The following is a 26,463-nucleotide window of genomic DNA, read 5'->3' as shown; positions in this document are numbered from 1 at the left end:
TCCCCATTTATTTTTCCTGAAAGCCCTCTGCTCAGTTGAAGTATGAGTACATACAAACAAAAAAACATATCCTTGCATTGTGTGTGGAGTTCATCTTAAGAAGACAAAGCCAGTGCAGACTTTCAGGGTCTACATTTTGTGTCTTCTCCTGGCTGTCCAGCCAGCTGTGTTTTGGAATAGCCTAGCAAACTCTGCCTAAAATGTGCTTCAGTCACAAGAGTTAAAATAAACACATTGTGAATATTTTCACTAGAGAAGACATTAACCATGGGAAAGATGAAGTGAAAAGAGAATACCTTGCAACCTCAGTTATTTAAATGTGATACTACAATTTGGAATGGAGTTAGTCTAAAATGGGGAAGATATGGTTGTATTTTCAAATAGTTCTGAGCACAATTCCAGAACTATGAAATTAAGATCTGCCAATTTTTTTTTTTTTTTTTTTTTTTTTTTTATGGTGAGAATCCCAGTGCAATATACTGGCATTTTGAATAAAATCTACTGTTTAGCTGTTTGTTTTGCTTTCACTTAAATGGTTTGTCTGAGTTTATTCTGTTGTCTGGTCTTTCTGGTTTGGGGGTTTCTTCTCTTGAAACTAATTTCAATACAAAATTAATAACATTGGTTGTAAATATCATCTTGTATCAAGGTTGCTATTAACCTTTAGCTTTTTCCTTTTTTTTAATTGAGGATTGCATTCATATTTGTTTTGTTTACTGGATGACTTCTCTGTCCCTTTGTCATTGATATGAGACTGAAATTTTCTGAGAATGGGTGCTATGATTTGAGCGAACACAAACTAAACCCCAGCTTGTTGTTTTCATGCAGTCTCCAACCTGGCTATTAGCCTTAACCTAATCTGAATCTAAGTACTTTTTTCCAGGCCTGTCTTTAATCACAATTCCTTTTTGTTATTAATCTTTTATGATGTTAATAAGTTATAGTTGACATAGCAAAATAAATTTTGTCAGTGTGAAACTTTCTGCTGTGAATCATTAAATTCCTGAAACTTTAAATGCTTTGGAAAACAGCAATGAAGAGCTATCCTTTAAGTGCTTATCTGCAATACTATATGCCTATTAAATTTATAAAATGAACTTGTTAAAGTGTTCCTAATGTAAATAAATTTTGCTTTGCAGAAGGCCATGGATTTTTGTATGAAACTTTTGGGATCAGGCCTCAGTTTTCTTGGCACGTTGATCCTTTTGGAGCTTCAGCTACAACACCAACTCTTTTTGCTCTGGCTGGTTTTAATGCTCATCTTATTTCTCGGATTGACTATGATCTGAAGGCTGACATGCAGAAAAACAAGGTAAAAATACCCTTAGGAAAGGAACCCATTATCAGCCTCTACTTACAGTAATCTAAACCATGACATTAAGATAAGCATCGCTCTGATCTGTACAAGAAAACATAAGTATTTCTTCTCGAAAAGTGACGTGCTGATTGCATGTGGTAATACTGAAATATATTGAATCTGTACAATATGGTCAAGTAGCATCTTCATGATTTCTGGTCAAGGATAAAGTATAGTCTAGCCTGAAGGAGACACAAAATGCGAGCAGTTGGGCAAGGCATAAGTTGATATTGAATTAGGAGTGTCGGAACTGGAGGCATCTAGAATGGGTTTCAGCTTCCCCTGAGGAAATCTTAGGTATGTTGGTTTTTATATAGACTGTTTTAAAGTGTAGTGTGTATGTTTGGGTATGGTGGTTGTCATGCTTGGAACATTTATTTTTGTCTGTAAAAGTGATAATACGAGGTCAGTTACAGTGGCAGCTAATCCTTTTTTTGCTGAATTCAGTTTTTGCTTCATGTTCTGCCTTCTCTCGCACAGTGTCCCCTACACAGTAAATGTTTTTCTTTTCATATCACAATGTTGGATCCTGATCTGTCATCCGTTTTACACACTAAATTATGAAAAAATAAGGGGCTTTGACGAGTGTGAGCTGGGCATTAGGCAGTTTTTATGAATCTTGGATGAAATTCAAGTGTCTCTGAAGAAGACACCAGAATTCCAGTTAAATTTGGTGAAGCCAGGACCTACTACCTTCTGTTTCCAGTGAATTGTGATACTTCCTTTCTGCTTTTGAGCAGAATTTTATGAGCTTTTGACAATCTTTTCCCATCTAATTTTTTTTCTCGCACTTGACAGTCTGGAGGCTTCCAAAACTGTAAGAATTATGTTTCAGTTGATTAAACATTGATTCCCACTGACTACAGTGCAATCCAGACTACATCTGGGTCTTTCCTAGCTTAGAGGCGTTCAACTTCCACTGAAACAAGTGAGATGTAATGCCTGTGATAAGCTAGGCTTACATCTGGATTTTAGCAGTATGCTGGCAGTGTGCTGCCTCCTCTCCTTCTCCATCAATTCAAATAGAAAGAGGCAACACTATAACCTCCTATACATAGTATGTGACCCTGCTTGGGGTGCCATTGACTGGTCTTAAGTAAAAGCACTTAAAGTATTACAAGTGGTGGAAAGGAAGATGGGCACTCTGAAGTCTTAAGTTGTTAATGATGGTATTTCTGTGCTTGTCATCAAAGCTAATGGTTTCTTACTGTTTTTGTTTTCCAGAAGCTTCAGTTTGTATGGCAGGGCTCTTCTTCCTTATCTGAAAGACAGGAGATCTTCACCCATGTTATGGATCAGTACAGCTACTGTACCCCTTCACAAATACCTTTTTCAAACAGGTCTGAAGATTTCCCAGATGGACAGAAATATTGATCACTTCTGAGAGTTTATATTGTTGGAGTTTAAGCATTTTCTTTTATTGTTTTCTTTCAACAGTATTCTACTGCTTTCTCCTGATGTGTGTCAGGTCAAGGAGACATCTAGACTCTGTAGATCTGAGTCAGAATTATTAAGAACCCCCGGCTATGCACCATAATACATGAAGTTTGCTCAGTACCTCACAATTGAATGCTCAAAAGTGACACTTACTACTGACAGGCATTAAAAATACTTCAAAATATCGACAGACTTTAAAAATAATGTTTTCCAGCACCAGGAGGCTTGGACCAGTACTGCTTTCATCTACATATATATATCATGCCAGTCCTTATTAAAAAAAAAAAAAAAAAAAAAAGTAAAACAAATCAATTGCTGTAAACAGAAGATGTCCAAAGCAGGACTGCGTTTTTTGTTTCTCTGCCTGGAAAGTTAAGATTTAAAAACTCCAGGAAGCTCAGTATGGAAGTGGCTATTGCTAATTGATTTTCTGTGGGAGATTTTCAGCATTATATTGGGCTGAGATTGTGTATATTATCTGTGTGTAAACTAAAGCGACTAAAATTTTCCATTTACTTAGTGAAAAAGATCAGAGAGCTTTTGAAAACTTTATTTTGCTCACTGGCTTATCCAGTAAAATACTCTTTGTAAACGAAGTCTACTTGTGGGAACATCCTGATTGTTACAAAGCTTGCTGTTTTGTCCTATGATTTCTTTGTTCTACGCCAGCAAGCAGCAGGGACTTGGAAAGTTGCATAGTGTGAAAAGAAAATTGGACAACCTTCCCCTTACCTCCACCCCCAAATAAACACTATACTCTAAATACTAGCAATGAATACAAACTGATTTTTTTCCCCTTCTTATTATTGGTGTGTCTGCATTTTATCCCAGCACCTTTTGATGTGTTTTTCCCAGTTGAATAAATCCTGTTTATAACCTATTGCTTTCTCCTTCTACTTAGATCAGGATTTTATTGGAATGGAATTGCAGCTTTCCCAGATCCACCAAAAGATGGTGTTTATCCAAACATGAGTCTCCCTGTTACAGATACTAACATCCATCTGTATGCACAAACCATGGTGGCAAACATTAAGGAGAGAGCAGCTTGGTTCCGAACAAGTGATGTTTTGTGGCCATGGGTAAGTGCATGATCAGCATTTGCTTTAAAAGTGGCAAGTACACCTACAGTATGAACAGTAGGAAGATGGCACTTTGCTACACTGTGTACTGCAAAAATGCAAGTACAAACCACATGTCGGTAAAGTGTTTTTCTAATAAGTGGGGTCCAAATGTCTGATTAGTAATGATTTTTAAAAAGTAGAACTTCCTTGTACATTCTGCCAGCTGTCTACCAAGTCTTCCACCCTACTTAATATAGAAAGAAATGTTTCACAAGAGGTTATCTTTACAATTTTGACACTATATATTGCAATGTTGCTTCCTTTTTCATCTCCTTGTTTTCTGTATTTAAATGCTCTTTTTACATAACTGCTTAGCACAACATAATTATGTTAGCAAAAATGATAGCATTACAAGAAAATGTATTATGCATTAGGTAGACAAGGTCTTTTCTAACTGTTGTGTAATCATTTTCTTATACGGTCTTTGTATTTTAGTTAGAAACATAAGAATATCCCAGCTTGGTCATCCAAACAATTTTTTCAGCAATATGCTGTGTTAATTACGTCCTACACGTACACATAGCACTGATATGCTCTCACTATTTTTAAGTCCTTAGAAAAGAATAACTTTGCCTAAACTGAATGTACAGTCTGTTTTTCAATTTTGATGGATGCTGTAGGTCTCATAATTACAATATTAAAGGATGATGTGTTTTCTTAAGGTGGCTATTTCACCATAATATCTGTTGTGGCAAAGAGAACAAACATTTTCTGACTGATGCAGCTTTGAGTCACTGATTTGTTTTTCTCCTGTGTTTGTGACACTGTTGCTTATATTGAATTTTTTTTTTTTTTGGTAGAGGTTGAGGGGAGAAGTGGGATATAATACTCTGTAGTAGCACTATAGTGAAAGTTACGCTGGAATGGGGAGGAGAGAGTTTTGAATAGCACAAATTCCAAACGTCTAGATCCAAACTTGCAGTTTTGCAGAAATGTAAGAAAATTTCGGTCTCTGACTTCCTGATTTGTATGCTTGTGATAATGAGCTTTAAACAAAGTAATAAAAGTTTGTTACTCATTCATAGTGCTATGTAAAGAAGTAGAGAGAAATAGATATACAGATACCTCTATAGCTAAGCTTAGCTATTTTTTGGTGATTACAAATCGTTTGGAGTACTTGGATTTTTTTTTTTTCCCCTTCAGTTAAAAAATCAGGAAATACACACTTTCCCATTTAAGGTCAGACCTCACATCTAGACTATTGGCACTTTTGTGATGAGTTATATGGACAAACACATGTCCATTCATGCTCTGAAGCACCTAGTTGTGCAGGAGGAGGCACTGGGCTGTGGGGCAGTGTAAAAGTTCAAACCTGCCTCTCTAGAGACCATAGCAGCAGATGTAGGAGGGGGTATGGAATTGTCTTAAGGGCTGGAACTGATCCTTGAGATGTTTTTTGGCCTTTGTGGCTGAACTAACTGTACAGTAGTGTATAGCGTTCTTGTGCAAAGTTTTGTTCAGATAGTGAGTGGATGTGATGACTAACTACAGTAGGTTCTCCTGGATATCCTTTCTCTACAGAGCTACAGCGCTCCTCAGCTACTATGCTCTGTGTCAGTGTAAGCAGAGTCTACCAGCCCCGCACATCCCCTTCTGTCATGCAAAGTGTCTACTTTTTATGAGGAAGTGTTCTTGGATTATGACTTGAAAGTAGTGCTTTGTAAATATGAAGTAGTTTTGACTGGTAAACATATTACTTCTTTGCCACAAATTTAAATGGAGTCAACATTAGGAAGTCTGGTTTGCACTGACTGCCGTGCTTTTCAGTATTTGATTTGATACGTTTTAGTAGCTCATTCCAGTTTGAAGTTGTTTTCCAGTTCCTGCTATATGTATGCAGAACATCTCTGGGTACCTAGGAAGAACTTTTCTGTTTTGGAAGTAGAATTTCCACATTTCTGATCAGTGACATACCCTGTTAAGTCTGAGGGACAGGCATGTGCACTAGGATTCGTAAAGGATGTGACAGTGACCTTACCTGAAACACCTAGTAAATGGGGAAGGGATAGGGGTAGCACTCATATCTGAGAAAGAGAGGGGAGAGTAATCACCTCTGAGTTCAATTGAACTTATCAGGTCCATCTCATTCATGAGTTGAATGGGTTCGGTTCATCAGGTTAAACTCCTTGAGCTCGTCAGATAAAGGCTGGGGTGAAAGATGGGATTGCAAAGAAAATAGATCCTCCTTGGCCATTTCTTCAAGCACCTCCTAAGGTTTGAAGGCAAATTGCTGGGAGCATCTTTATTTTGAAAATGAGATTAGGACTGACTTGTGCAATGTTTTCTATCTCAAGCAGAGACGTGAAGATGAGGATGCATTAAGCTGGTGTCAGTGTTGGAAGGCTTCAGTGAGGCCTTTTTATGTGGAGAAGGTTTCTTAACATGTTTTTGTGCCTATACTCTAATACTGATAACTGTAAGAATACATATGGTGCTATGGCTGACTGACTCTCATTTTTCTGTTCAGCTATTGTAGTTGAACAAAGGCGTGATTAGTTATGTCTTTTTTTAAATGTTTGTACGTGCAGATAGTCTGTATTGAGACACCTTCAACAGAAGGCAGAAGTTGTGCAAGCATGCTCAAAAAAAAAAGAGGCTTTAATACACAGTGTATCTCCTCTTTTAACTATTTGGACGAGCATCAGAAGTACTATAGTCTACTGTCATGATGGGGCATCAGCAACACATTGTGTGACATTTGTACTACAGGGATCTCTCTCCAGATTGTTTTGTTTTACATCATGTCCTCAGCACTTCCTAAAGCTGTAAGCATTCTTAAGAGCAGAAAATAAGAACTTATTTTCTTATTTTCTCCCACTTATTTTCTGCTAAGTGGGAGAAATGCAGTGTGAAAAGAAACAGAGGTCGTCTTTCCAGGCATGTATGCATACATTTTCCAATTGCTACCATGAAATTTCATGCTCTTGCACAATATGGTGTGTCAACACACTTCTCCCTATCTGTAATGCTGGTTGGTTATCAGCTGATCTGTGCAAGTAACCCTACCCATTCTTGACATTTTGTAACAAATATATGGACAGTCAAGATCAAAAGAAATACCACTTTGACAGAGACTAGTGTTAAAAAAGATCCTTCTAAATTACATGACCTAAAGTAATTTGGCTGTTCTGTTTTTGGAATTTCAGGGCTGTGACAAACAGTTCTTTAATGCATCTATTCAGTACTCTAACATGGACCTGTTGTTGGATTATATTAACAAGCATTCTGATGAGTTTGGAGTGACTGTCCAGTATGCCACTGTTGGTGATTACTTCCAGGCAGTTTATAGCAGAAATCTTACATGGGAAATTCGGGACTCTCAAGACTTTCTTCCATATTCCACAGGTAATTAAGTTCACAACTGCATAATGTCTGCCTCAAATGTACATATTTAAAATTTCAATAAAGGGAAATTGAGAAAATGAGAAATAAAGTAAGAGGAAACCACCATCTCTTTATAACATTTATTTACACTACCAGATGTCATCAAATAGACAAGTTAATCCCAATTTAGTGGTATAAGAAAGATGGTAGGGCAGTGGTTGGAATATTTCTTTGGGACCATTGGAAGCAGTGGGTGGAAGAAAAGACCCTGAAAGAAAGAGTATAGAAACAGGCAAACTTGGCAAGAAATCTAACTTGAGGTTTTTGTTTTGCTGTCTTTGAATAACAATAGACTGCAAAGGAAAGCTAAGCACAAGGTATATTCATGTGTGTAATGTCATCCAAATTTTTTTAATGACCTGAAGAAATGTATAGATACTGCACTAATCAGGTTCTGTTACAGTGAAAACAGTGAGCAATGAGATAAACCTGTAGGCCTAGGCCACCTGGCTGAAATTCAGTAAGATATTTCAGTGGATGGGTGAAGGAAAAAAAGACTGCGAAGTATGTAACACACTGTGAACTGGTTAGCAGACAGCCGTGATAGCAAAGGTGCTTCGCAGAGGTGTACCAGCACAACTAATACAAGAAGTCTCTCATGACACTGGAGGGGTCCTCTCTGAACTCTCTAAAGCCAAGATCCTAGGACTCATTCTGCTTCAAATACAGATTTTGACTATTTGTTTCATCTTTGGACATTTAACTTGGAATTCATTCTTTTCTCTGCCTCCCATATGTTAGCATGCACAAATAACCTGTAGTCTCCTAGGTACTCTGCAGTATTAGATGTGCATGTTACGCCTCTCCCCTTCTTCCCCAAAAATGAGCTGTAGTAAGGACACAGTGCTCCAGGATCCAGGGAACTGAAAGGAAACTGATAAACTGAAAGATACCTAGAAACAGCTGGATGCATTGCCAAATAGAGCCATGCCCCATTGTTACTGTTTAAAAGAACTGGATTATGCATCGATTAGAGCAGAGATGGGCAATGTGACATGGAGTAATCTATGAATGCCTGAAGGAGAAGTGAGGCAAGCAACCAAGGGACCAAGGCAATCTGGAAGCTCTTCAGGTACTTCTTTGTTAGTACAGTGGAATAGGAATGGTCAAAGTGAAACAGTTGGTGCTGAGGATTTGCTGTCCACACTCTACGTAATTCCGGGAAAATTGGATAGAATCTGGTCATATGGACTGATTGCCCATTAATGTTTATTACATACCATCAGGAGTCCGGTTTGTGAGCTCCAAAACCGATCTTTTATATAAAGCAAAGCATGCTAGGTAGGGATGACTGGTGGATTCACTTCAAAAGCACATTCCTGGTCCAAACAAAACACTAATGTAGATGAACCCCTAAAGTCTCTTGTAGCTCTAGGAGAAGTCTTGTCTTTTTCATTAAAGAAAATAGTTTTAAGTTCTGGGGAAAAGAAAATTGTGTTATAAATGAAGTCTCAAAAAGTAAAAATACCACCTGTATTTCTGAAATTTCATAGTATGATGTGACACAAATTCATTGCAGCTGCTTGTTATTTGTTTGCTTACTTGCTGCACTAACCTAGCTTTTCAAGCAGAACTGAAAAGTACTGGGAAGATAAGAAAGAAGGCATGCCATACCCAACATCCCTTTAATCCTTTTCCCCAGTAAATTTACCCGTTTAGGCCTCATATGGAAGCATGCAGAGAGAAGACACAGCTAACTTCTCAGCTTCTAAGCCTATTAATTTGTTTCATTGCCTGGATTGTCATTAAAATATCATTGGTATCATTAAAATACCTTTCTATATAGTTGTAGCTACCACTACTTCATCACATTTTTTGGCACTGTGGATGTATATCTCAGACTATTACAACTCAAATTTAGCTTATACATCCAATATTCTGTAACGTGTCTGTTAACTTTTAAATGAATAAAAATAACTATTGCTTCCTGTGAGTCATTGCATAGACTGATCCCTTACTCACTCACCTCCCTCTAGGGATCATGTCATATCTAACAACTTGCTGATAAATGCACTGACAGTTTTAACTGCTAATATCCTTTTACATCTGGGCTCTTACCTGTATCTTTTGGCATAATTTACAGGTAGTAGTCAATTGCCATTAGCTTGCATAATAGCAGCACCTTCAATGTTCCAGGTGGCTGCCCACACATAGATGCAATTTCTTCCCCAAATGACTTACTGTGCCTTGCAATTGCAATATAGATTTGAGTGCACTTTCTCCCACATACTGTTTTGCTTCTTGATGATTAATCCTCTCTCATTCTTTCTATTATGAGTCACTTATTGTGCTCAGTGTCACTTCTGACATATGCCTTGGAAAATCAAGTTTTAAGTCCCGGATAAGTATTTCCTTTTTCTACTCTATATTCATTGTACCATGCTAGTATGCATATGTGACTCTTCTGCTTGTAACCTTGAAAACTGAAATGGAAGTCGTTCTGTTTGAATTAATAGCATTTTTCAGGCCAAAAAGAATTTGTCCTGGAGTTTTTGAGCAAAAGACCCCATTTTCTAATTGTTGCCTTGGATCCTAGGCTGATAAATTGTTACGGTAGCCTATATGCACTTTTTATAAAGCACTTTCTGCCACTTCTCTCTGGAAAAACTATTTAGCAGTGGTATATTTAAGAAAAAATTCCCCCAAAACAAAAAACCCCACCACTAAGTAGAGATTTGGAGGTTTTAAAAACAAATATTTGTTTTCCTAGTTTACTCTATGGGATACTGGAACATATTAGAACAAATTAACTGTTGAAATACTTTCCACTGACCACCTGAGGGCATCTTTTGATGTAGTTTGAAGTGCTGCAGTAGTTTGGAGTCGTGTTATCACATCACTGTTTCTACTCCATTTTGAGGAAATGAAATTTAAGATAAATCCCTTTGACTAAAAGGGAGGAATATAGAGAGCTTGCATTAAGCAGTAACCAAGGATTATAATCCACTTTCTTTATTAATGAGTAATAAAATATGCTTCAGTGAAACTTCTAAAGTTGTTTTGTGCAGATCCACAAAGAAGAAGTTTCTGCAAACACAGGTTAACTTAGTCAATAACAGCTTTGTATCAACACTCACGTTACTAGGCCTGTAGGAAAGATTGTAGTTTTCCAAAATGCACGTTTATGGCTGTGTTTCTCTGTAGGGCTTATGATTATTCCATTTGATGGCTGATGTATAAACCCACAGCAGGTTTCATGTAAGAAGCTGTACAGTAGTAGTCTAATAAATAACAAATAAGCGATAACTGAAATGGTATTTTGACATGTATTGGAACTGTTCAACTCTTAACAGAGTCATTTCAAGCATGGACTGGGTTTTATACTTCTCGGAGCACATTAAAAGGAATTGCAAGGAGAGCAAGTTCATTGCTTTATGCTGGAGAGTCCTTTTTCACACAGTATGTCCTGAAACACCCAGCAAGTTCTATCTGCAAATGTGGAGCCTTAAAGCAACTTCAGAGCCTTAGATGGGCAGTTTCAGAGGTAAGGATTGATTTATTTTTTAATTTGAATGAAAATGTTTATTGCCCAAAGGCAAAGCTTTGCTTAAGCATTTCAGCTGGAGAGTCTCAAGGTTGTTTTTATGTTTTTAGAAATAACTTTCCCCATTAGCAAGTCATAAGTAAAAATAAAGCAGTTTTTCAAAAAACTGTCTTGAAATATGACTTCAGCCCCTTAGCCTTGCATTCAAGACATAGTTACTGGCAAATGTTTTCTTCAGCTGGTGGAAGTGTATGTGGTTTCAAACTTTGCATGTGAAATGCCTTTACTTATTGTTAGTTTTATTATTTACAAAATGGGTTTTAAAATAAAATAAGCAAACAAAAACTGAACTGACTGAAAACTATTGATAATCTACTTCTGCAAGTTAGAAGAGGAAAGACAGATTTGTTTCTTCAAAGTTCTGCAGCTAAGTGATTAGCCTCATACCATTAACCATTTACAGGCCTCAGTGCTTTTGCTGGTAATAAATATTTTGTCAGCTAAGTTATTGACCTGCTCTTAGCAGGAAATGAAAAACCTGTCTTGTTATGGTATTTTTGCTGCATTCTTGTTTTTGGTAACTTGTATTTTTTTTCCTCTAAATATGTAACTACAGTAATTTCTAAATATTAAGGGAGGAATATGTGTAGAGGGAAATCTGTGTGCATCTTGTCTTTGACCATTTCATTCTATATATAGTAATTTGGAATAGGCAAAATGTGAATCTGTGAATATAGCTGTAATACCTTATTATTTTAAGTTATATGTCTGAAGGTTAGTGGACCATGTTAATAAAAATGCAAACCTGAAGTGTCATCCTGTGCATTGTGACCTTTCAAACTACTCTTTAAGGTCCAGCACCACGATGGTATAACAGGCACAGAGTCTCCCAAGGTGAAGGACATGTACATGAATAACTTGATGTATGGAATGTTCAATGTAAAGAAGTTAATGGCTTCCATAATCTTTGACATGAACAATGCAAAGAAGAACGGAGAGGTCTATTCTTCTATTTATAGTAAAGACTCAGGAAAACCAGGTACTTTTTAACACAGCTTTTCCAATTTTCAGGCTAACTTAAGAAAGCTGTCATGTTTTCCTCCAAAACTATCAACATACCATGTACCACCTAAGTTCTGTGAACCACGGCTGGAAAATCCTGTTTGCTTTATGAGACCTGCTAGACCTGAGGCAAACTCAGGTGAATTTATGAGCTCTTGGATCTCAAGCATCTGAAACCAGGACCTTTAAACTGATGTTAGGTAGAGCCCTGCCCCAGTGCATATATTAGACCTAGCTTCCAGATTCAGGCCTCAACTATATAATGGAGGGGAGGAAGAGGTCCTGTTCGGGGTAATTACTAAACTAACCTTACTATGCAACATAAGAGTATGCAGTAAGAAGCGCAGTCACAGTGAAGAAACGTTCTTGCTATAGTGTACTGCCAGTTGGTGTAAAAAATGTAAGGAATATTTAAGAAGTCTATTCTAAAGACTGTACATTCCCTTTTATCTTTACTTTGGAAACTTTTTAAACTGTCAAATGTAAGTAGTGCCATGGGCTGCGCAACAGACTGATTTGGTTTTTTACAGGGTTGTTTTTAGATTAGGCTTCTCATTTGATCTTCTGTATAATGCTGATAAAGTTAATACTGCATGACAATGAGTTGTGGTAAGCTGCTTATTTTCACTAAATGCATTTACATTCAACTCAGGTGTCATTTTCTGAATACACAGTCTCTTTTTATCGGGTAAAGAATAAAGCAGAAGAGGTTTTCATGAAGTACTATAAAATGTTTTCCTTTTTTCAGTCATGAAGTTTTACTGCAGGGTTTTATTTTAAGATTTTGTAAGATGGTTGTACCTAGACAGCTCTCTCAAATACTTTTTAATATCACATTTTAAAAATACATAGTTTAGTGACTGATAGCTTTGTTTGTGTGCACAAAGGTGCTACGGATGTTGACCAGTATGTTGTTGTCTATAATCCACTGGCATGGAACATCACTACCTTTGTCACAGTTTCTGTCAGCCAATTGGCAATGAGTGTGCATGATGAACTGGGACATTCTGTACCAGCACAGGTACTTCAACTTTGTTTCTTTCTGTTGCTTTTCTTTCACTTGTCAGTTTTCACTGACTTGATCCTACCTCCTGTCAAACTGTGGTAATATATACCATATAGTATTACAGTGAAAACAAGTATTAGTCCAAAAAAGTGAATTTTTTTTTTTTTTTTTTTTTTGCTTGCCTGTTCTCTCAACTAGACTTTTTTTGCCTTAATGTCCAAAAAGGCTTACTGCTCTTCTAGTGTGTTTGGTTTGTCCTTTGCATGCCTGCTGTGTGTGACCTGGCACTTCTTATCTTACTTATCTTTCTATAAAAAACACTGGTTGTGTTTGAAGCCCTGCCCTACAATTGACAGTCCTATTGTACAATTGACAGATTGCTTTGAGGAGAAGAGATTTAAGAAATGTAGGTCTTATTTACAAGCCCAAAAGAAACAGGGGACATTCAGCTGCCATATGACATATCATTCTGTCATAGCCAGGCTCCAAGACAAGGCCACCTGTTCCCTGGGAGAGATGAAACTGGCCTCAAGTGAAAGCTAGCACTAGCCTTTCTCAGGAGCATCTGCTGTAGAGAGTGCGTCGTTATCAATGGCTCGATAAACCTGTAGGAATGCCTCCTGCACGTAAGGCCTAAGAGGCGTGACACAATTCCAGATGCTCCCCTCTGTCCCTGAGATGCCAGGTAGCTCAGCAAGTTCTGCCAGCTGGACAGAGTTTCTATTATCTGTGGCTTATGACTATCACCATGCATCAAAACACATTGTAGTCAGGTAGTGATATACAACAGCTATCTCCTGTTCCTGCATATATATGTGGCGATAGTGTAAGACCATACTGCATTTATCTGGAAGCCATCAATCTCTTGGGTTAGCACATGGTCATGCTTACCTGTCAGCCACTTACCTCCTGGAAGTCCCACCGTTCCAATTACTTTATCCTTGTAAGATACAAGGAGGAGATTGACATATATTTAAAGCATATATTTCTGGATTTAGGATGCCCTGAAGTCAAGCTGTCATTCTTTATTTTAAAAAGACAAAGTTCTCTGTTCCAGAGTTGGTCTGTACTCTTTTGCCAGAAGTTACACATATATGCATGTGGATAGTCACTTAAGGCTAAATGAAATCTCTTTACCAGTCATAAGAAGGTGGTTTGGGGTCTTTTTCTTCCAGTATGTACTGCTCAAAAGTACATTCATATCACACACTCCTTCCTTTTGAGAGAAAGAAATCTTTAGCTCAGAACCCTGATGTGGTACGTGGCTGAGAGGAACTGATGCTTGGTAAGTGCCCTGCCTTCTTCTGCACCACTTGTGTGAGTTGTGTAGTCAAGGGACGGAATGGGAAGAGGCCCTGTGATACCACTAAGGTTAGGAGATCTGCTGTGTGAGTAACTGGACATATGGCAAATCACAGTGTGAAGGTACAGACAACTTGCTTTAATTTCTGGTTAGTCGTAACTAACCTCTTTGTCCATGTGATCTGTACAGTATTTCTCTAGTCCCATTTTCTTGCTGCAAACCAAAAGTAGTACTAAATTATATGGGCAGGACACATGTAATTTAAAGATGATTAAAAACTGTTGTTTAAGGTATTTTGATATTAAGTAACACGGGTGTTCTGTTTACTGTTCAAAAGTATGCTACATGCTTCTACCTCCTTCTCCATGTGCCTTGCTTAAGGTGAAGGCACATCTGGGTATTTCCTCCTCTTGCCATGAGTTTTCTCATACTTGTACTAGTCGCCTCCCTTATGTTTCAGTCTCTTTTCTGTCATTTGATTAGTTTAATTTGTGATTATTTCTGCTCATACAGACATTTCACAATGTGGTCTTAAATCAAGATCTATGATTCCATGTTCACATTAAAATAAGATCTAACTTTGTAATTTGCTTGGTAACCCTCTTTCCTTCACAGAAAGGCTAAACTTAATCCCAGTTCACCAAACTCCCAAGTAAAAGCAGCATGGATTTACATTATAATTAAGAATTATAAGAATGACATGTTTAGAAACTTATTTTTAAAGTAGTAGTTAATTTTTGTAATTTAGGGCTTACAACACATGAAGATAGTTGGTTTGCTAATTAATTTTCTGTAATGGAGCATTGTTGTGTATGTTAACATACAGGTTCAAAGCTCAGCGGAGTCCCCTTCTACCTATGATCTCTATATTCTTGTTGCAATAAGTGGTCTGAGCTACAGAAAATACAATGTTAAACCCTTGAATGTTAAGCAGTCTGCATTTATTGGAAGATCAGTCAAGTACAAGCGAAAAGACATAACTCTTGCAGATCAACAAAGTCGACAGGTGCTTCCTGTGGTTAACAACTGCTACCAGGTCTTGTTTGACCAAAACACAAATTTAATGCACAGCATTACAGACAGGTGAGATTGCCTGCTTGTTTTTAATAATGTTTCAGATTCTGTAACAACCTTTATAAAAATAAGTCAAAAGACTGTATCATGTGCGTTAATTCTGAGACTTAACTAACAAAATGTTCTTAACAATTATTCTTTTTTTATCTTCAGCTCACATGTCCTCCTTTCTACAAAAAACATCAACACTAGCCTAGGTGTGATTCCATACTATCTCTGTAATGTCGTTGCCCTGTTTAACCATGCAATTGGTCTAAGATGGTGTATCACAGTATTAAGTAGTGGATTAGCAGAATCTCATTGTACTGTAGAACTAAAGGGTTATGAATGTGTGTTTGTATTAAAAATAAATAAGTAAGCATGTACACTATGGCTATACAATGAGCCTTCAGTGATAAAGCAAGAGCTTTCTCTTACTAATGAGTAGTTTTCCAAGTCCTGTATCACTGTTTCTGTGATACAAAACTACAAAACTTTTTTAAAAGAAATGTTTACCTAAGGAAATTCTATTTAATAAGGAAAATAAAATGGAAGAACAATCAAGATCGAGGTGAGATTTGGGGTTTGCAGATTGTCTTTCTCTGCTGGTGCGAACTGGACCAATTCCTTCGGCTTCAGTGGAGCTGTGCTGCTTTTTGCCTGCTTAGGATTCAGATTGTCAGCTATGTACTGATGGAAGATTTGACCCCTTTGGCATTGGCCTAGTGACTACTAGATCTCTTTCACCTTTGTGTTTTTGTTAATAATTCTGCCTCCTAGAGCAAGAACTTGTTGTCCAGTATAGTTAAAATCAGCTTTAAAAATATAGATGTGCCTTAATTAAGAGCCCTGGAGTAAGTATTTTCTCAAAGTGCCTCCAGATCCTAACTGTTCCCAGATTCCATGAGGAATATAATAAGAAATATAATGAGGAAGACCAAAAATCTGAATTCAAATCCCATTTTTGTCCATCCTGTTCTGGCAGGCAGCAAGAGCTGGAATTCAGCATGTAGGAGAAATGGAATAATCGCTTTCTTCACAAGCCTTTAGGCAAGCCCAGAATGTTTGAGTTTCACAAAGTTTGCGTGGGAGTAATGGGAAAGTACGAGGCGTCAGGTCAGAATGGGAGGAAAGGTTAAAAAAAACCAGATCTTTAACTGTGAAGCCTTATAAAGTTTAGCTGCAACAGTTAGAACTTCTAGGTCCTGCCCCTGCACTGGAAATGCCTTGTAACAGGAGTAGTAGATAAGACTTGGATATGTTTTGCTCCTCAGTCATTAGAGTTTGTATGTCACTGTATTAACACTAGCTAAAATGGTTGGCAGTTTAAATTTGTATGTCAGACTAAGTGATTTTTCCTGTTTTGCCAGCAAAACTCCAAAAGAGGAGCAGAGCAGGTAGGGGAGCGCAATAGCATCTTAAATTGCCTTCATATGACTTTCCATAGACTGGGATATCGAGTCATGAATAGCTAAACTGAAAGCTTCAGGGGAGAAAGGAGGAGACAAAGTAAGCACCGAGCGATTGTAAATTTTGCTATCCTGTTGCCATTATATTTGTTACCTTGAAACTTGCATTGTGCTGGTTTACCTAGCTACAAAGTCAGTTAAATGAACCTAATTATTCATTAATATGGTGCAATGGGTAGTTTTTGATTCTGCAGCAACTCTCATGACAAAACAAGGAGCTAATGTAGATGTTGTTTCTGTCTTAAGATGTTTCTGTTTTACAAAAGTATAAAATTACATAGAAACTCGATTTATTTACACACTGACAGATGTCTTGATGGGAAGCACTTTTTCTCTGCTGTCCTCATTTCTTAGATCTTATAAAATCAGTTATTCACTCTGAGGAAACAGATTTTTTTTCTGTATATTCCCAGTACATTTCTGTACATTCTGCAGTTCAGCTTTCCATCTGTTATGTACAAAATGTGTTTGTGAGTAATATAATTTTTCATCTTCTGCGGATTCACAGGGAGACTAACCAGACTGTCCAGTTGACCCAGGAGTTCCTTGAGTACCATGTGAATGGAGACGTGATGAAAGGACCCATTTCAGATAACTACTTATTTGCCCCAAATGCTTCAGCTGTTCCAGTATCAAAAGCAGTGGGATTGGAAGTGGTTTCTGGAAACTTGATGACAGAGATACGGCAGTATTTCTACAGGTACAACACCATTACAGCTTCACTTCACTGGAATGTTTAATTCTCTGTAGATATGTATGAGATTAATTCTGTGTAGTTACTTCTGAACAGTGAGCTCTGCGTACTGTTTAGGATTTAGACAAAAGAACTAGCATGCATCTGCTAAATGTAGTGCTGAGGAAGCACCTCCTTTAAATAGCACATATTGCTGCAGGGAGGGAGGTGAAGATTGTTCAGTTACCTTCTGTGGTCCATTTTATCATGCAGCTTCTGTTGGGATCCTAGTTCCATACAATTCAATGACAATTGCATCTTCTTACATGGGTGGAATTTGGACATAATGGTTCATTTTTATAACTGTGAATATATTCCTTACAAGCAAATTAGAGAAAGGAGAAATGAATTCTACACAAGGACACTCTGCCCCCTGATGAACGAGCTACTTTTCTGTGTTAAAATTATATTAGTCTATAACCCCTTCACCCACTTTTAAATCTGGTTATTTGATTGAAGCCTTTTTCTTTACATGGCATTGTACAAGGATTGTAGTTGAGAAGGACCTTTAGAAAACGGTGGAATTCTTGCATCAAAATTTATGTTGCCCTGATTGAAAAGATAGATGTATTCTGTAGAATGTAAATGTGTTGCTTAGCGAGCCATGATTATTTTAAAAATTTCTGTTGATTTTGAGAAAAACAGAGCCTCTCTAATCAAATGAAGAGTCCTCTTTACACTTGCAACACTAAAGAAAATTGTAGGATATCACTTACTCCAGCTGAATATCTGTACATTTGAAAATTAAATTGAAATTTAAAATAATTGTACATGAAATATATAGAAAAAAGGCAAGAAAGTTGCCTATGTGTAGGATGACATCATGAATCATTTGCAAGTCTTGACATAACCAATCAAGTGCTCCGCTTTATAAACTCTGCATATCTTTCCTCTCTTTTTCATAGTAATGTTACTGCTCAGGATTACATATATGCAGTATATACCAGGCTGTATACAGTACCAGAAGGCTATGATGGGAAGTTACTTTGCCATAGGATAGAGCAAGAATACAGTATTGGGCCTTTGGAATTAAATCGTGAAGCAGTTCTAAGAACAAGCACAAATTTAAACACCAGGCAGCTACTCTACACTGACGGCAATGGATATCAGATTCAGAAAAGACCATTCAAGGCATATGTGAATAACACAGTGGCTCGGGTAGGCACAAAGGTGTAATCCTAAGTCAGTTGTGTCTTATCTTCGTTCTCCATTACTGTTACCTAAATTAATATTATCACTGCATTATTTACTGTGTGTTTTCAGAACTATTATCCTATGGTCCAGACTGCCTACATTGAAGACGATACCACAAGACTGATGCTGCTTGCAGAAAGAGCTCATGGTGTCTCAAGTCAAGGAAATGGACAAGTGGAGGTAACATATGAAAAAAATTTTTTCTAGGAAAGCATAATTTCATGGCTGCTGATAATATATGTGTAAAGCATGATGGCTGATTACTGTTGTGACATTTACCTTCCCAATACAGGTGATGCTTCACAGGAGACTATGGAACAACCTTCAGTGGGACCTGAATTACAATCTCACTTTGAATGACTCTTCAGTGGTTCGCCCTGTGATTTGGCTTATTTTAGGAACCAAGGCTGTCACCAATATTTTGTATCGGACAAGTGGACTGGCGTTAGAACACAGGCCAGTAGTAATGTTTGGAGCGTTATCAGGTAACTCATTCCATCTCCTGTGCTATCTTTAGCATACGAATGGGTTATTTATTTTGCTCTGATTTATTCTGTTAAGTTTGTAAATGCAGACTTCAAGCCTCCTGTGTGGCAAAGTTAGTATACAGTGAGTTAGGAGGCAGATTTAGAGCCTGCTAATTACTTTGCATTAATTTCAAATGTGGATGTTGTCCAAGTGTATGAACTGTTTCTCTTGTTATGTAATTATCTCTACTTTCAGAAGAGAATAAATTTTAAAGCATCAGATGAGAACAAAGTGTCCACACAGGGAATTAGTGCAAAGTAGCTAGAGCAGCATATATCAGCTTCCTGGATGCAGAGTCCTTAATGATCATTTTTGTGTGTTTCTTTTAAAAATATTTGGTTTACTTATTAACTAAAACTGAAGACTGGTAGTGGAATAGCAACTTCAAGCTGCAGTGAAATTTCCTTTATGGAAAGCTCTAATATACTTCTCCAGCAGTTAAAATTGTGCTGCTTTCTGCTTTGTATCTCAGATGGGCTTGGAGGAGAAAGCATAGCATCTGCTTTGCATCTGCCTTGGCAGAAAAAGCAAAAATCTCTTTACCATTCCACAGTACCCTAGCCAGGCTTGTGTGTGTGATGGATGTTTGATGTTTGCTTTATTTCACTTTGCATGGAGGAGATAAACCAAAGCTACCAGGACAACTTCAGCAGAATTCAGTCCACTGTTCATCTGTAACTCTCCCACCTAATCTTCATCTCCAGACTCTGAGCATTCCAGGGTGGAGATACAGCTCTAATCATGCAGAGCAGGTCCACAGCATTCGCATGGGTAGGTGCTTTCAAAAGGGAGGCTGGATGTTACATTTAAAGAAGCTGGCTTTCTTTTCTTTCTATCTTCTATGGCTACTACTTTTATTTATTAAAGTTGTTAAATTTTTCTATCAAGAAAGTTAATTGTACTGTATGATTGCTCTACTCAAATAGTAAAATATTTCTCCTGCATGAGTTAGTTCATCATGCCTGTTAGTGTCATTCCTGTCAACAGTGGGAGCTGGGTAGTTCTTGCTGTTAGTCCTCTTGCTAATTTAAAAAAATGGGAAATAAGTTTAAATTATGAGAGTGTAAAGCTAAAAAAAAAAAGTTGAAAATTTGGTTTTATTTTTAAAGTAAGAAAATGTTCGCATTTTGTTTTCTCTTAAAGGTAAACAGAAGCTAGGTGATGCAGACTTCAGGCGTGTCCTGCTAAGAATTAGGCACTTGTATGAAGTTGGAGAGGATCCTGTGCTGTCTCAACATGTGATGATAAATCTGAAGGTAAATTTAATCCTTCAAGACAGAATGCCACTTGAGGTGTTTTTGTTCCAGAGAGAACTGGTTCTGGAATGAAACATTCTGTGTGCTAGGGACCCCACAAAAGATGGATACAAAAATACTAGTATAATTTTAACCTCAGAGAGAAGCAGGTCTTACTTTTACTCAGCTTTACAACACAGAAGCTGTTACGTCAGATGAAGTTGCCATAGGCACAGCATGAAGAACTGCATAAATATCTGTAGGACTGGTTCTGTTGAGCTCTTGGTTATATAACACTTTGTGCAGTACCTTAACCAGTGCAGAGATTGGGAATCTGCTTTGCTGTTTCTTTAGTTATTGCAAGTTGTACCTATAGTTAATGAAATGTGGACAGAATTAAAGGAAAGAAACATTTTTTTCCTTTATAGTTTATTTCTGCAAGTTGCTGAAACTTTGGTCATTTCCATCATGTACTGTGTATTTTCAGTTTCTTGTTTATTTGATCTTTCATATAGAACTAGATTATTTTATAATACATGCCAGGGGTTTATTATTTTAAAATAGGAAATTTTGATTGGGATGACAGAAACACTGGGAACAAGGTGTAGGGTTCTCTGTTTTGTTTTTAAAAGTCCGGTGTGAGTTTCAGCTCTTGAATGGAGACACTAGGAGGCTCTGAACTTTGCTCCAACACAGAGAAAGCTCTCAGCACCTCAGCTTCTTAGTTTGAAGCCTGGTAAATCTGTAGTTGCCCTTATGTTGCATGACCTAGCAGATTTTTAAGATCTCTACTGCTCTGCTTAACAGATCGATCTTAGAGACGAAAGTTCTACTCTGGTCTAACCGTGTACTAGACCGTGAGTGTGATGCTATTTCCAATAAACTGTGGTTAGATTCCTTGTGTTTTCTTTACTTGCAGACTTTGCTAAAGGGATTAGGATCAGTGATGCTAGTGGAAGAGCGATCACTCACAGGCACCTGGGATGTAAACACTTTGAAGCGGTGGAAATGGAAGACTGCACAATATCCAAGCAAAGGTAGGTGGAATAAAGTGATTGGTGTCTGTATTGTTGACTGCTGAAGCTTGATGAATGGTCTAATTAAAAATATAAAAATATTTGCAAGATTAAAAATGTATTCCTCTTCTATATGACTGACTTAGTATCTGGCAGAGCCTGCAAGCAGTAACATTTAGCAAAGATTCCCTGCAAGTACTAGACTACTGTATTTCTCTGATAGCTTATTTTGCCTAGAAGTGTTAAAAAGCTTGAAATGTTTCTGAAGTTATCTTTGTCCAGATAGAAATGGCTACTTTATGAATTCACACTTGTGACACAGATTGATTTTGTTAGATGTTGATGAATTGTGTTAATCTAAACTTAAGCCTGTGCTGCAGAAAAACAGACAGCTGCAGTTAAAAATCCCCACTGTAATCAGCTTAAAGGACTGTGTGGATATGATTCAAGTTAGGGCTGACACTCAAGTCAAATGCTGTGGGTGACCTCATTTCATTTCTTATTCCAGTTAGTTGCTTGGACATTGTCCTTACTGTCACTTACATCCATATATGTGCCTGTAGAAAGCTTGCAGAGGTTTTGGGTTGGGTTAGGTGGCAGTTAGAGCTCTGCTTGACCTGCAGCTAGTAACTTGCTCACTGTTTACTCATGGTGAAGAAAAGGTGCATGACTGGGGAGTTGTTCATGTTTTCTGTGTGAGTCAGTGTGTGAAAAGTAGATGGATTGTTGTATATTTTAATATTATGAATGGCTGCATCTTAGGCTCCATACTACTTACAGCTTTAAGGAGGAGAATCTACTCAAACACCAGCTTTCAAGGAAGGGATGAGTTAAAACTGTTGAGAGAATAACATGTACATTTGAGTAAAGCTGCTTCTTGAATAAAATTACCAACGTTTTTGTGTTTTACAGGATTCTCCATCAGTACAGAGACCTCAGAAAACTGTATAGTAACTGTTCACCCAAAAGAAATAAGGACTTTCTTTGTATATTTTCAAGGTCAATGAAGTTTGACATTGTATTTCAGGACTGAATATGTAATAGTTTCCAATATTTGTTTCAAGACATGAGTGATGATCTTGAAAAACATCCTACTGCTGTTAATGAAAGGAATAGTCATTTTGGAATAAACTCTAAATTTAATTAAACTGTTGGCCTGAGTTGTGAGTATTTTTATTGGTTAATTATTTACAACTTATTTTTTTTCTGAAACACGTTCAATTCATAAATACAGAGATTACCTTGGTGTTGCAGTGCAAGCATATTGAACATTTTTGTGCTTGCTGTGGGTGGTTTTAAAGTGATGGCTTCTATGATGCTTCACTGTGGAGCACTGACAAAGTCATATTAGTCCTACAGTCTTGAATTGTCTTTCTAATTAGTGGTGATCTTAAGAGTCTTTTCGTAGGGTTTTTATTGTTAGAGGAGATGACTTCCAAATGAGAGAATAGTGATTTGCCAAATGACGTTCTGTTTCTATACGCAAGGAGGTATGCCTGTCACGTGTTTCAGCGACTGTCTTTTGGGCAACAACGGCAAAGTTTCTGCTTCAATGTAGACTGAAATTGAATGTACTGTTTGTATTCCTTTTCAATAAGTTCATTTAAATTGTGTCTCTTAAGGTTCAGATCGGACTGGCTTGGCTTTGCAGTATCCCAGTCCTGGATGTTCAGTCGTGCGTTCTGGGTAAACTGGAGCTAGTCTGTCGACAGAAGGTGTATTGTCACATGGCCAGTAACTAACTCATCACGTAACTTGACGCAGGAACACTGTTGTTATGACACTGTGAACTTTCATACTTCTCAGGCTCAAAGAACGTGCATAGTGGTAGCAGGAAATGTTTCATTAGCATCACATTGAAGTTAATTACGGAGGACTGTGTTTAGGGTTAAACGAGCAGTAAGCATAAATTCTAAGCAGATCTGATTGAGCAGCAGCAGAAGGAAACTTGGGCAGCAGCTAGCTTTCCTAATATCTTGTATGTATTTATGTCCAAAAGAAGAGTTGTATTTTTCTATTTTTCATCTTCACTCTAATTGATGTGGAGCTGTAGAATCTGATTCTGTTCATGTGCCATTGGGCATCTCTACTTATTTTACTTATTCACCATGAAAATGCACATAGCTGAGAGGAGAATGAAGTCAGTCACTTCACTGCAGTGGTAATGATGAATAATGCTTGGTGCAACACTGTACAAAACTGTATTTCTGATCAGTGAAATGTAAAACTGAAAGGGGAAATATATAGATTTAAAAGAAGAAAATAGGTGCCTTTTCAGTCAATTAATACTTCCAGATCTAGAATCATGTAAAAATGACATTTTACTGTGGTAATTGTTCTGATTTACTTCAGCTGTTCAGCAATAATTTCCTCCATGTGGAGACACTGTTCAAGAACAAAGGAAACAGAGTGAAAAGGGCTCTCCCAGAATAGCTGTTATGAAGTAGTTATGCTGGAAGAGCTGCGCTGGTGGTCAATTTTTCTGTGTACACAGCCTGTGTGTACTAACTGGTTGCATCTCATTTAAATCACTGCAGAAACTGCCACATTCAGTTACTGGATGAAGAAAGGTTGTTTCATATTTTCTATTGGTTATTTTTCATACTTGGCTATAAATATTTAGTGATATGCCAATCTAGCCTGCCCTGCTGTAGTGAAAGCCATTTTCCTGCAACATTAAACCCAAAGGGGAAGTATATAGCACTGTAACTAGGATGCAGTAAGGCGTGATGGCAGCTGTTTTTCGTTTTGTTTTGTGTATATATTTGGGAAATGAAATGTGTTCGGCTAAGTCATTTTCTTTGCTTGTACATCTTTTCTCATTCCCTCCTTGGTTATGCCATGTATTGTGATGGGTATACTGTGTAGGTTACACAGTGGTAGGATTACAACTCATATATTTGTGACTGAAGTAGTATTCACTGACACACATTCTGGTAACAGCAAGTCATGCTGGTAGATTATAAAAATTGAACGGTATCTTCAGTGGGCAATTGCATGGTCAATCCCAGCCAAGCAGTAAAAGATTCTACAGCTGCTAACTCTGGGCGCTGCTTTCCCAGATGTCAGGTTGATATGTTTCTAGTAGGCTGTGTTAGAACAAATCCTACAAAAACCTTCTGTATGCAGGATACTATAAACAGGAATACCTCATTACCAGCTGATTTATCTGTTGGGGGGTTTTCTACTTCAATTTGTGGAGACTTTCTGATTTAAAAGAAAAAGGAAAAAGAAACAACACAGAATATTTTATCTGGAGTTATTTCAGTGCTATTGGCCATCAGGGAATAATTTGCCAGAGTCAAATCTTGTATTGCACCAGAGGCATCCAAGACTGTGGTCTGTAAAAAGCATGGCATTCCAGCTAGAAGATGTCGTTGCATATTTTATATGTTCTTTTTCCTGAGAAATCTCAGCCCAAGCAAATGGAAGCCTGCAGGCATTCAAATCTCTGTAGAAGGACCCATTTAGTAATCATCCTTTTTCTTCCCTCACATGTATCAAGATAGTGAGGAGAAATACTGTGGTGCTACATCAAGACTTGATAGAAATCAGGCCACTCTGTACTTAAATACTACTTCAAACCATACATCAGACGGGACACACAAAAGAAAAGGGGGTGGATGTAATGTTATAAGCAGAGAAAAAGTCGGGCATGCATGCAGTATATTTGTGCTATGGTAAATAAGCTTTGTTTCTAATTTTGGTTGGAGTCAGGGAAGTAGCAGTTATAGAGTGGAAAAGCTAGGAGGAGATAGCAGAGCACTTGGGTGTCGGGGAAGGAGAGGATGTGACAAGCAGCCAGAGTGAGACTGATCTAAGAAGTCTGAAATCCAGAATCCCCTGATAACAGCTTCTTTTGTCCACAGTTCCTGGCTGCAGACCCTCCAAGATGCTGATGTTCTGGGTCTTGTGGGAGATCAGTTTATTTTGCCTGGAAAGCCAAATTATATTCGTTCCATAATTCTATGTAATTTTGAAGAGTTTAGAAGCTTGAATGTCCTCGAGAGCTGGTGGAGTCTTATTTGTGTCCAGGGATAAAGAGTGGCTCTCGGTAAACCCTGTTTTACCATCTCCTTTTCCAGTGCCCAAGGCCACTTTTTCATGTTTTCTCTGCTAGCTCTAGGCTCTGCTGGCTGTAGCGTTGCTTAGCATCTGATATGGCTTGGGTAGCAAAAATGTGAGCCTCGCTTACAAAATGGAAAGGAAACTACTTCCAACCACTGAAGATGACAGGTTTTGCCCCTACTTGGCAAACACATGGTCAGGTTTGTTATATTCCACTTTCCTTCCCATTGCCCTGTTCTATCTCAAATACTTCTAGTTACATCCACATTGCTGAAATGTACATATTAGTTATTTGGACTCACAAGAGAAATAATTTTTTTGTTAGATTTTTGGTTTCTAGGAAAAGTTAATTCATAACCTTCATTTTACATTAAGCCAGGTACAAACCTAAATTAAAGCTAAAGAAAATAGTTCCTATTTCATGCTAGCATTTATCTTGTTTGAGAAAGTCCTGCTGATGAATGTATTAATGCCAGTACCCTGACCATTTTTTTTCTAATGTGTAAGAATTACATAGATGCTCTTTTGAAAGGAAATTTTTGAAGATCACTTCTTTAATCACTAGATCAGGTAAAAGAATCACTTGCACTCTTTAAAATAGTTTGAAAATTAATCTACAATTGTCGTATTTGTTTTGTCAGTCCATTTGTGCTGTGGAGCTGTTTTTCCTACCGAGACATAATTTATTATTCACAGTTGGAAAATTAATCAGGTGTGTTTTTTCTGTGCTAATAAATAAGTGTGCTAAGAAGAGTCCTAGAGTCACTAGCAAATTAAGGTTTTGGTGGTTTTATTTGGGTCAGAGCTAGACAAGATTAATAATGTATATGTATCATATAGAACGCCACTGACTGTCATGAGAAGTTATGAGGTCTGTTACATTGAAGTTAGGTACTGGATAAAAAGCCCAAGTTGTAGCATGCTTTCCACCTTGTGTTTGAGTTGGAAGAGGGGAAGATTCATGAATTAGGCACAACAAAAGACAAATTTCCATTTTCACCAGAACTTTCTTT

At 37.6% G+C, this 26,463-nt stretch overlaps 1 protein-coding gene across 1 annotated transcript in view; it reads left to right on the top strand.

Moving 5' to 3' along the window:
* The window catches only part of MAN2B2 (mannosidase alpha class 2B member 2), a 31,899-nt gene extending 9,435 nt beyond the window's left edge, over positions 1-22,464 (top strand). The window contains exons 4-19 of the mRNA XM_059817743.1: positions 1,140-1,312; positions 2,582-2,697; positions 3,696-3,873; positions 7,062-7,260; positions 10,593-10,783; positions 11,636-11,822; positions 12,733-12,866; positions 14,981-15,237; positions 17,185-17,376; positions 18,315-18,567; positions 18,673-18,783; positions 18,896-19,088; positions 19,750-19,902; positions 20,275-20,387; positions 21,286-21,403; positions 22,295-22,464. Of these exons, the coding sequence (XP_059673726.1) occupies positions 1,140-1,312; positions 2,582-2,697; positions 3,696-3,873; positions 7,062-7,260; positions 10,593-10,783; positions 11,636-11,822; positions 12,733-12,866; positions 14,981-15,237; positions 17,185-17,376; positions 18,315-18,567; positions 18,673-18,783; positions 18,896-19,088; positions 19,750-19,902; positions 20,275-20,387; positions 21,286-21,403; positions 22,295-22,389 (2,663 nt within the window). The 3' untranslated portion in view covers positions 22,390-22,464. The remainder of the gene's footprint in view (positions 1-1,139; positions 1,313-2,581; positions 2,698-3,695; positions 3,874-7,061; positions 7,261-10,592; positions 10,784-11,635; positions 11,823-12,732; positions 12,867-14,980; positions 15,238-17,184; positions 17,377-18,314; positions 18,568-18,672; positions 18,784-18,895; positions 19,089-19,749; positions 19,903-20,274; positions 20,388-21,285; positions 21,404-22,294) is intronic.
* The last annotated feature ends 3,999 nt before the right edge of the window (positions 22,465-26,463 follow it).

This window comes from Gavia stellata, chromosome 5, assembly GCF_030936135.1.
Source record: "Gavia stellata isolate bGavSte3 chromosome 5, bGavSte3.hap2, whole genome shotgun sequence".
NCBI classification, from domain to species: Eukaryota; Metazoa; Chordata; class Aves; order Gaviiformes; family Gaviidae; genus Gavia; species Gavia stellata.
The sequence above is the reverse complement of the archived record's forward strand: the minus strand, read 5'-3'. Positions and strand labels throughout refer to the sequence as shown.